Source organism: Sinocyclocheilus rhinocerous, unplaced genomic scaffold, assembly GCF_001515625.1.
Source record: "Sinocyclocheilus rhinocerous isolate Xijiao unplaced genomic scaffold, SAMN03320098_v1.1 scaffold90, whole genome shotgun sequence".
NCBI classification, from domain to species: Eukaryota; Metazoa; Chordata; class Actinopteri; order Cypriniformes; family Cyprinidae; genus Sinocyclocheilus; species Sinocyclocheilus rhinocerous.
In genome coordinates, this window is record NW_015657969.1 from 982065 (window position 1) to 993252 (window position 11188).

Below are 11188 nucleotides of genomic sequence, written 5' to 3' on the forward strand. Positions count from 1 at the left end.
CATTGTAAGATATAAAGTGACATTTATGACATATAAAAATCATAATTACAAGAATTAGTCGCATTTATGAAAAATACAGCCAAAACCAGATTTTTTTAGTATATAGGCTAATCATAATAAATGAATATATAATCTGCTTTTTTGATGTAAGCTACCAACGTTTGCGCTGTTCCGTTGTCATGACGTCATAGATCATATTAAAATAAGGTCTGTGAATAACATTTCCTGAAACAATGTTCACGCTGTGTTCTACAATATGAATGATTATGAAAATAAATCCAACACCACCATTCTAAAAAACCCATAGTAGGAAATTCCCGAGGAAACCCGTGGCTCATAAACGTTGCAAAATATGTCACGGTACATTTTTATAAGGCCCCGCTCACTCACCAGAATTACTTCATTTCTATTAAGAGCTGAGAGCTTTAGCGTCTTATTAATACAGTCTGACCCGCGGATGTATTTCACGCGCCCCGTCACCGGTGCTCAGATTTGCAAAACAAACCCGGTTTACGGAGTCACGTGACACAGCTTTACATCCTGTTGTGACCTCTCGTAGGGGTGAGTTTTACAATAAAGCTTACAATAATTACCAGAATGGTAAGAAATATAGACGGATATAGAAAGCTTTTCCGTCATAAAACATTTAAAACGCACATGGAAATGGATATTGCACGGGGAAATCAAAGGAAGTGACAAAGTTTGTTTACTGGAGACATCAATTATGTTCCATAATAGTCTGAATTGATCAAGAATCAAATTCAGGTCCATAACCACCATAAACACAGACTTAGACAGTGCCTATTAGAGAAATGAGTGGTTATGTAATTCCTTGGGTAATTTGGATGAACCTGTGCTTATTATGTGGACACATTTCACCATTGATATTTGCTGTATTGATTTTTTCAATGTACTAATCAAATCAAGTTCAATGAGTTATGCCTGTTTAGATTAAAGACAAAAGACTTGAGTGTACACACATTTCACACTCATGCTGGCTCTTGTGTTTATGTCTTTACAGGCATGCAGCAGACTATCGTCTAGGGCCATGCTTGCTGGGATTAGTATTAATTCCCATTTCGCCTAGTGATCCTCTTCCAGTCAGTAATACAGTCCCGAGGGTTTGGGCCCAATAATCACTTTTAGGACTTGCTTACAAACGCAAGATGGGTGACAGACAAGTACTTGCGTCTGGAAATGTGGTAAGACACAGACATCCTCTCACCATTATGAGATGATTCTCTACAGAAAGAAGCAACTGGCCCTCAATCCACTACATATGAAAAAATATAAGACACTTTTGTAATCAGCTTAACTTTGGCACTGTATGCCAAATTCACATTCTATCTGTTCTAAATATTATATCAGATTAGAATTACTATATACCAAATCATAGTATGTTGAAAATAGTTAATTGGGATGAGTCTAGACAAATAACCATCCCAAATCAGGTTTAGAGTTAGTTTATAAAACTATCCAAGAAAAAACCCAAATATTAATTTGATAGATGTTTACGCTACAAGAATTTACTATATTTCAGTATTGTTTTATTAATATGCACTACTCGTCAAAAGCTTGGAATAATTAAATGTTATGAAAGAAGTCTCTTATGCTAACCAAGGATGCATTTATTTGATAAAACAATAATAATGTGAAATATTCTAGCATTTAAAAGAGCAGTTTCAATCTGAATATATTTTAAAATGTAATTTGAGTAAAATGTTTTACTGATTTTGGAATTCTTTGATTAATTAAAATTGATTTCTGAAGGATCATGTGACACTTAAGACTGGAGTAAATGCTACTGAAAATTCAGCTGTGCCATCACTGGAATAAATTACATTTTAAAATATATTTAAATAGCAAACAGCTTTTAAAAATTGTAATAATATTTGAAAACATTACTGTATTTTTGATCAAATATATGCAGCCTTGGTGAGAATAAAAGATAAAATCATTTATTTTGTATGTGACAATGACAGATTGCTTTAGATTATCCATTCAGATTAGTAACCGTTTTTTTGTTACCCGTGATTTATTGTTAGCTCATATAATCACCTGTAAATAAACATGACCTTTGACCTGCTCTATGACATCACATTAACCTTTTGGGTAACCCCCATAATCGACCAGACTGCACATGGGACACTTGTGTGTAGGGCATCTCTGCAGTTATCCTTCATTCTGGACAGCATCAGTCTTTTCACCCTTCAAGATAACAGCAAGTGACATCGAATAAATTAAGTTTTGAGTCAGAACACCTAAAATATTGAGGATTTGATTCATAAGTCCATCAGCTCTTTGTTTAATCTTTTCTTTTTAGTGCTACTGACATTCTTTAAAAAATGAGCAAACAAAAACAAAAAAGCTTTTTTTAAAATGTAGTTGACAGAAATAACATTTGAATTGACAGATATAACAATGAATTTACATTAAGGGATTCATCTCTGAATTCCTCCCAATTATTTCTTTGTCTATCGTACATGAGTGCAGTGCCATCACGTAGAGTAAACAACTGCGCACATGGGCGCGCTCACACACACACACACACACACACACACACACTAGCAAACATATACTATCTTTCTCACATAAGAATATACAAATCTTTTTTTTTTTCCCAGTCTCACTAGATTCATGAAATTTCCAAAATCAAGTTCTGAAGTGTCCTTAGCAGGTCATTCTGGCTACTCCAAACTCCAAGGTGACCACGGCCGGCTCATTCTTGGAGCCGAACGATCCTGTCAGCTCTCCGTAACCATTCTCCGTGGCACTGCTACCCTCTACAGTCCTTTCTCCGTCAGTACTGGCCGGAGCATCTTCCCTGGCCTCCTCTCCGAACACCTCCTCGTCTTCCTCCTGCTGCACTTCCTTCCGACTGAGAAGAGGAGCTCCCAGGATAAGAGACTGAGGTCGGGGAGGGAGACTGCGCTCTCTTGGAGGTGTCTGGGGCTTTAGTGGAGACGTACTCACACCAAACTTCTGGAGCTTCTGTGGAAACGCACAAAGACACAGGAAAGCATGTGTCATTTCAGATGAATGCAATGAAAAGTGCAAGAATACTTTATAGACCTGAAAACATGTTCATCACAAAAGCAAAATGAGTCACTGACAAATGCAAACACAGCTTCAATGATTCTTGTTCCTTGGGGAAAAAAAGCTTATAAAATTATTTATAAAATGATAAATTATATATATATATATATATATATATATATGTGTGTGTGTGTGTGTGACTATTCTTATTCTTATTCTTATTATTATTATAATAATAAGAATAAGGAAGGCCCTGGTGGACACAGAACTCCAGAAAGCATGGGTTGTCAATGTTACACATTCTGTTTGAACATACTGAGCAAACTGTACTTCAGTCCTTCACAGCCTCATTTTGTTAGCGCAACATCTCCTGATCCCTCAGGGGAAACTTAGTGGTATTGTAACACACAAATCCATAACTAATTCTTTTTCATGGGAAATGAGCATTCAAGGCTTAATTTTTATCCAATAACCAAATTCCTGAGGTGAACTCACAGTCTTCAGGGCTTGCACTGTGCCCTCAAGCTCTCGGTTGCTTTCTTTGAAAGTGAGGACTTGTTTGAGAATTGACTGCCGAGGGTGCATGGAACGGTCATACTGATGGTACATGTTTCTCCAGAACCTGCGACACAAACCAGTTACTGGTTAAACCATTGCAGAGTCTAAATAAAGGAGGAGTCATTTATAAACAGAAGAGGTTAGTCATCTGTACTTGAAGTGGCAAGCTTGGGTAGACGGTTCCAAGACCGGGTGTGATTCTGCAAAGCTTGGGCTGTACACAGGGTTCAAGTAGTTCTGCTTTTCACTCAGAAGGTGAGCCCATAATGAATATGTCCTCTCCTTCAACCTGTAATGATATACAAATGAAGTAAGGGGTTTGAGATGATGGGAAGGAAGCAAATGCATGTTAGTTTTACTCACTGAAGGACCTCTCTCTGCCGTTGACTGTTGCCCAGGAAGTTGCCAAACTGGCAGGAATGGACGTGCTCGTGGATCTGAATGAGGAACCACTCGCTGAACTCGAAAGCCTGAGGAAACTGTTCAGTCAGCTGCCATACACACTCCAGGAACTGTGTGAAGATGGGTGACACCTCTTTTGGGTCGGGGTCCAACTGATCACACCTGCGGCGAAACAGGCGTCAAGGTTATTACAGACTCTTCAAGCATCTAGAGTCAAGAACCAGACAGTGAATAATGCAAACCTGTCTGCAAACTTGTGTCCAAAAGAGATCCAGTCTTTTTCAATAAGTACCTGAGAACAAGAGGAAGATATATTAGATGGTGGAAAAAGATAAACGACAATGTCAGCTTGAACAGACGAAAGGCTCTTACCATGAAACCTTTAATGGTGCGATAGTACGGATCCATCAACAGAGAGCCTAGAGCGCAGACCTGAGCTGTCCGATCCCATCCATCAGAGCAGTGCACTAGGACACTAGCGCCCTCAACAGTCACAGCCTGGTATTACAAAAACATTTATGAGAAACAGGGTTATTTTAGTTAACAAAAAAAAAAATAACCTTTTTGTTACTTGAAATAAAATAAATTTATATATATAAAGATGTATATATATATATATATATATATATATATATATTATTTCAGCTAGTTGCCAACACATCATTTTTATTTAACTTGATGTACTAAAATAATAAAATAATAATAAAATAAAATAATAACTCTGTACACATTTTTTAGCAAACTAATAAAAATGAAAAACACAAAAACTAAATTGCTAAAATTAAAATGAAAACCTAAAATAGTACCTAAAATAACACTGATGAGAAATCTGTTGAATTCATACCATTGTTGTTACTGTTAAAAAACTAATAGTAAAATAATTGTTTAGTAACTGAAATAAAGATGTAATCACACAATATATAAATATTAGATGCAAAACCTAACCTTAAAAACTAGGAATTAAAAACAAAATTAGGAATGATGTTTTGGACACAAACTGAAATAAGTTTAGGTAAATAAATACCTAAGATAAATAGAAATATATATATATAATATGCTAATTCAAAATATTAATAAATACTACAAAAATATAGAAATAATACTAAAATAATACTGGATACTGAAGAATCAGGGGCATAATACTGCATGCAGGAAGATTGGAGTTTTACCTTGGCAAGGAATATAGCTGCATCCATGATGGCTTTGATATGACGCAACCATCCGCTGTTTTCCAGTCCAACCAGGTAATCAGTCATGGAAAGTGAGCGCGTTCCCACCACTATGAGAGACACAAATAACAAAGATGTTGACAATTAACAAATTGAAATGAGAATGAACCAAATTCTCATAGGTCAGCAATCTCAGACCTTCCAGAAGCTTCTGCAAACTTCCTCTCATCACATGAATGTTCTCGATGCCCACAAACTGGAAGCGAATATTAGAGTAGTTGTCCTCATTCTCATAGCCTTTCCCTGCCGCACGATTCGCCAGTGCATTCAACTACAAAAACACAAAAAGTGCTTAAGGAACCTGTTATGATCACCCAACTGGCTTGAAGAACACACACACAAAAAAAAAAAACTTCATGACGTTCTACCTTAGGCCGCGTGTCCATCACATATACATATCGGCTGTTGTGATTGGCCTTGCTGATGGCCTGAAGCATGTGTTCGTCTTCTAAACAGCGAGCGCTGAAGCCAGAGAGAGGCTGACTGCATCGACACACCGCTGCCTGGAGACATGACACAAACAAATATAAACGCTTACCACCCCGAAGTACATTATAAAAGCAGAGTAAATGAGGAACGACAGACTTAACAAGACCAATGCAGATGTTGGGAGGAAGCCGCTGGCATACAGCCATGATTTGCCAGTAAATCTACTGTTTAACTTAATCGGTCTCTGTGTGTTGACAAGCCATTACCTGTTTACCACCCCGCTCCGTTTATCTAACAGCGCACAGAAGAAACAACTAACGCCCATTACTGTGTCAACAGACATCTGCACATAAATTAGTTTTAATGAACTCTAAAGATTAACAAAGGGCCTAAATCGCTGGCTTTCTTTTCTTATTAGTATAGATGGATTAAACCATTCTTACCTTCTTCTCCTGGTAGAAGTACGTTAGAACAGGAAAGCGGCCTTTGCTTCTGAACCTGGAGCTTCCGACTATGATTGGTTTACTGGCCGTAATGGGTACGTATAAGTCTCTTGGATATGTCTCACACACCTAAGCACACAATTTAGAGTCAGACACATTAACAAAACACTAAAGAAAACAATTACTGCTATTAAAAAAAAATTAAAAATCATGCGGTACCTGTAAAAATCATGGAAACACACCACTGAATTTATGTTTCTCTTTTATATGTATTTAGTTAAAGTATTTTATATTAAACTTATTTATTTCAGTTAGTTTCTTGTTATTTTAAATGAACATTTTTAAATTTCACAGATTTTTTCTTTATTTTTAATAAATTTAATTTTAGTTTTTTTTTAAAAGATTGTCATCTAATATTTATATTTTATTTTAAAATATGAAATCAAAAATATTTTCAAGAAACAAGAGCCCAGCGTATATAAGAACAGTATTCTTTTAGTATTTTTTAAATATAATATTAATATAGTGTTTATTCATATTTATTTTATTAAGATTTTGAAGAATGTAAAATATTAAATTTAAAATATTACTTTTTATTTGTATAACAGTTTTGGTCACTGTGTAATTCTGTATGATTCTATATTAATTCTATATTAGAATAAATATTGTAATTATGTGCAACGCTTATGTGTAATGCCTAAAATAAAGCATCCCATATTTAATTAATCTCAGTATCTAAAATGTTTTCAATCCATCAAAAAGATTTGTAAAGTGCAGGTTTTCTGCAGGTTACAAAAAGGTGATGACTTTTTGTATTATGAATGAAAGACTGAATCATTCACTCAAACAAACCGAGTCATTTACAACCAAAGTATATCAGATTCATTGACAAATAAAACACCACTAGCACATATAGTACCTACCTGGCCTGGCTTTTGCTTATCTGACTAAAACCAAGTTTTATTCCAACCGCATTATTCTAATACTAGTCTTGAGGGATATTATACTCTATTTAAGTTGCCTGTCAGCCTCATAAGACCTGATTTTAGGTCACACACATCCTGAATTAGAATCAACTTGGCTGGATCAAAGAAAGAGAAGGTGATGTTGAACATATCTGACAAATTCTCCCTCCCATCATACCTTGTACTCCCTGTTAACATCTGTCAATTGCCACTGATCACATGGCACTCCCATCCGTTCAAACTCAGCTGCGAGGTCTATGAGTTGCCAGCCCTCCTCTCTCTGTTGGTCATTCTGCTTTGGGTTGTAGGAGAATGCGTACAGCTCGTCGTAGGACACTGGTGTACAGAATAAATGAGTTAATAAACTTTACAAAAGGTGAAAATGAAAGTCAAAGTATTCAGGCGACCATCTGGAGTTGGTACTGATGCTCACACATCCCTGACCTCCGGCCAACAACGCATGACCACAATATCCGTTGTTCAATCACAGAACAGACCTAAGGGTCTCCCCTGTGACTTTCAGGAAACTTTTGCAGTCTATTTATTCTTGATGAGGGCAGACATGTGAGTTTACCCACCTGGTCTCAGCAGCCTGAGCAGAGAGCTGTAGATGTCATGGCAGTCACGCTCTCGCGGAATCACAAAGTGGACAAGCCGGAAATTTCGGCACTGAATGAGAAGCGGGCAGCCACTGGTTGTGAGGGACAGCTTCTCCACGGAGGCAATGTGGTGATGAAGGATCTGAACACACAAACACATAAATACAAAACTCATTTACAGAATTCAACTGATATTCTTTTCAACCTAAAAGTACTTACAAGTACGTAAAGGCTCGACATTATCAGTTCTCTCTGTCAGAACAAGTGATCTTGTCTGTGTTTGAAGCGTCTGATGCCCATTTGTACATAAACACCCTCACAAACTATTCCAAAACACGCTTCTTCGGCGAGCATCCGTTATAAAACACTGGCTGTACATCCTCCCCCTGAGGATCAATGAGCCTCCAATTAGTGTAAAACAAATGTTTTGAAGATTAACTTCAAGTGAGCGTTAGATGATGGAAAAAGCCATTTAAATATAAAAATAGGGAAATAGGCATGCGTAACTAAATATCCAATATCGATCAACTGATAAATAAAACTCTAAAATCGGCTGGTAACTGATATATAGTCCCTTCCTAATGTGAAAAAATAAAAAATAAATCACTCTGTGGTTGTCAAACGTTAGTGGAACAAATTTATAGTTTACTATTTTTCTAACTATATTTCCTGCCACAATGACAAGTCAGATTGGTCTTCAAGCATCTGTTTTTTTTTTTTTAAGACATGTTGAAATCTTGTTTTTTCTTCCTTCCTCGTCTTGTGTTCCTCTATCTTTAAGAGGAAATAATGTGCAAGAACATGACAAGGAGAATCTAATACACACATAAACAATTACCATATTCAAATTATCTACACAGCACTTTTGGAAGGTCAAAATATGGGGTATTATTAAAATGCACATGTATCTGCATTTCCATTTGCATCGTGACTCTGTGTGCTGTTGTCATTGATCACTGAAGTGTGTACGTAATGCATAATGCATAGGGAACAGAAGGCAGTACTGCAGGCAGACAGAGAGACGTTTTTGTGCGAGCCAGTCCTAAAAGAGTGAAGAAGCTACACGTGAGAGTGCAGAGTTTATTTCAGTTGGGTTCCAGACTCATGTGAACATGTTACTCCAACCAGCCAGCTAGTTTTTAGAAAGTGCTGGCACAAAGTCGCAAAAATGTGCTCTTGAGGCCAGATCTCTTATAAACTAAAATAAGATCAAGGGTGCCCTTGTAAAAACAGGCTAAAACTGCTAGTATAAACAGAATTAATTATATATTATATTTATTATAAACCTAATTATAAATAGTGTAAATAATCACATTTTTACTTTGTACAGTACTGTGATTTTTTTTTTACTGTCACATGATCCTTCAGAAATCATTCTAATATGCTGATTTGCTGCTCAAGAAACATTTCTTATCATTATCAATGTTGAAAACTTGTGAGAGCAGTTGTGCTGCTTAATATTTTTGTGGAAACGGTAACACTTTATTTTTTCAGGATTCTTTGCTGAACAGAAAATTCAAAAGAACAGCATTTATTTGAAATAGAAATATTTTGTAACATTATATATGTCTTAACTGTCACTTTTGATCAATTTAATGAGCAAGTGTCCTTGCTGAATAAAAGTATTAATTTCTTAAAAAAAAAAGAAAATAAACTTACTGAACTTTATCGCCCACCAGACAAAAATAAGAAGTTTGATCAATTAGAGAATTAATAGCATAATACCATTAAAACCTCTCAAGAGTATTATAATGATAATCTTTGTTGGTCAGTGTCAGTCAGCATCTTAACCTCCGATCTGCTTCCTGTGTGGAGAAGATGGTGAGATAAAGTTAATCATCTGCCATACGCTCACACACAGAGACGGAGCGATCAGTGGACTCTAAACGTGGCAAATCACGTCTTGAGCTATGTGGGTCATTGGTATTCATGTCCTCTCCTGGCCTCCCCTACACTCTCGTATTCACTTGGCCTCGGGGGCAAGCTCAACCGACAGGTTTCCACAGCAACAACACCTACTGCCAACGTGAGGAACTAGTAACCTCATTCCCATGATCTAATTCTCTATAATCCTGTAAACAAAAAGGGTGGTACTGTATATCCAAGCTACCCTGTCGGTCACACAGGAATTCTTTATCACGTCATGACAGATCATTTAGAGACCGTTAAGAGGGGCTTTTCATACCCATATCTCCTGGGCACTGGTTGAATTACTCTCCACAAAAATCAGATGTGTGGCCGTCAGATGGAGGGTTCCTATGACGGACTTGTTGCTAAAGCGATCTAGCAGCTTCACTTGTTCTACCTGCGGAGGAAAGCACATGTTACATTTTTTAAATGTTATCTAAATATATCTTCCACCTTGTAAATATGAACCTAACCATGAGCAATTAGGGCATAAGTCCATTTATTTTGAATTTCACTGGCAGGACCAAGCAAAATCTACTCATGTTTTTCACATTTTCTGCATATATTTTAAAGGGGTCATATGATGCTGCTAAAAAAGAACATTATTTTGTGTATTTGGTGTAATGAAATGTTTTTATGTGGTTTAAGGTAAAAAAAAAAAAAAAAAACATTTTCCACATACTGTACATTATTGTTTCTCCTCTATGCCCCGCCTTTCTGAAACGCGTCGATTTTTTACAAAGCTCATCGGTCTGAAAAGCGAGGTGTGCTCTGATTGGCCAGCTATCCAGTGCAGTGTGATTGGCTGAATACCTCAAGCGTGTGACGGAAATGTTATGCTCCTACCATACTGTGATGCCGTGTCTGGCCAGAGCGACAAGACAAAAACATTAAAACCCATTATAAACGAGGCATTCGTTGCATCCAGTGGGGACATAATTACCCTGAGAAATTTATTTTAACATGGTAAAAATCTGTTAAATGGAGCTACACTTATATTTGTAGCTGCACGTATAATCAAATATTTCAAAATATTTCATAAACAAACAAAAAAAGTGTGGGGGAATTTGTGTTCATGGGTGTTGCATACATATGCGGAGTAATTTTTTAGCTGATATGGCACAACAGACTCTTTGTATTACATTAACTAACATCACATTAATTGGTAGTGTGTATCATATTGGTCGACATCATATCACAAATGCTATCATACCACAAATTTTTACATTAAGACAGAAAACATGATTAGAGGGTCAGTTTAGTGAACAAACAAAAAACCGACCGAGACACCAAACCACAGACATCAATTATAGACATTCATTCATATTATCTAAAACTACTGTATATTACAATTAGATCTGCATCTGTTTCCCAGCAACTTGACTGCAGCTAAGCAACACACTTCCTGTGACTGCAATAAATCAGCAGACATCAGAAAACAAACAGTGAGTATGATTTTTAAAAGGAAATTGACAAAAGCAAGTGGTATAAACTTTGTACATTAGTTTATACACTAGTACAGGTATTAAAAAAAGCAGAAGTCAGATACAGTCTATATATCAGTATATATACCTTTAACATTATATATACTGTATATATATATATATACTGTATATATA

At 36.4% G+C, this 11188-nt stretch overlaps 1 protein-coding gene across 3 annotated transcripts in view; it reads right to left on the reverse strand.

Moving 5' to 3' along the window:
* Nucleotides 1-1979: 1979 nt before the first annotated feature.
* LOC107721921 (myotubularin-related protein 6-like) overlaps nt 1980-11188 on the reverse strand; it is a 10101-nt gene continuing 892 nt past the window's right edge. The window contains exons 1-13 of one of the 3 annotated variants that reach the window (XM_016530150.1): nt 7881-8049; nt 7641-7803; nt 7241-7398; nt 6098-6226; nt 5594-5728; nt 5364-5496; nt 5166-5275; nt 4369-4494; nt 4239-4288; nt 3958-4158; nt 3749-3883; nt 3532-3658; nt 1980-2991 (exon numbers count right to left, since the gene is read on the reverse strand). In XM_016530150.1, coding sequence (XP_016385636.1) covers nt 2671-2991; nt 3532-3658; nt 3749-3883; nt 3958-4158; nt 4239-4288; nt 4369-4494; nt 5166-5275; nt 5364-5496; nt 5594-5728; nt 6098-6226; nt 7241-7398; nt 7641-7803; nt 7881-7901 — 1809 coding nt within the window. In that variant the 5' untranslated portion in view covers nt 7902-8049 and the 3' untranslated portion in view covers nt 1980-2670. Of the gene's footprint in view, nt 2992-3531; nt 3659-3748; nt 3884-3957; nt 4159-4238; nt 4289-4368; nt 4495-5165; nt 5276-5363; nt 5497-5593; nt 5729-6097; nt 6227-7240; nt 7399-7640; nt 7804-7880; nt 8050-9846; nt 9967-11188 lie in introns of those variants that run through there. The other 2 variants (XM_016530148.1, XM_016530149.1) reach the window with 2 other exon arrangements.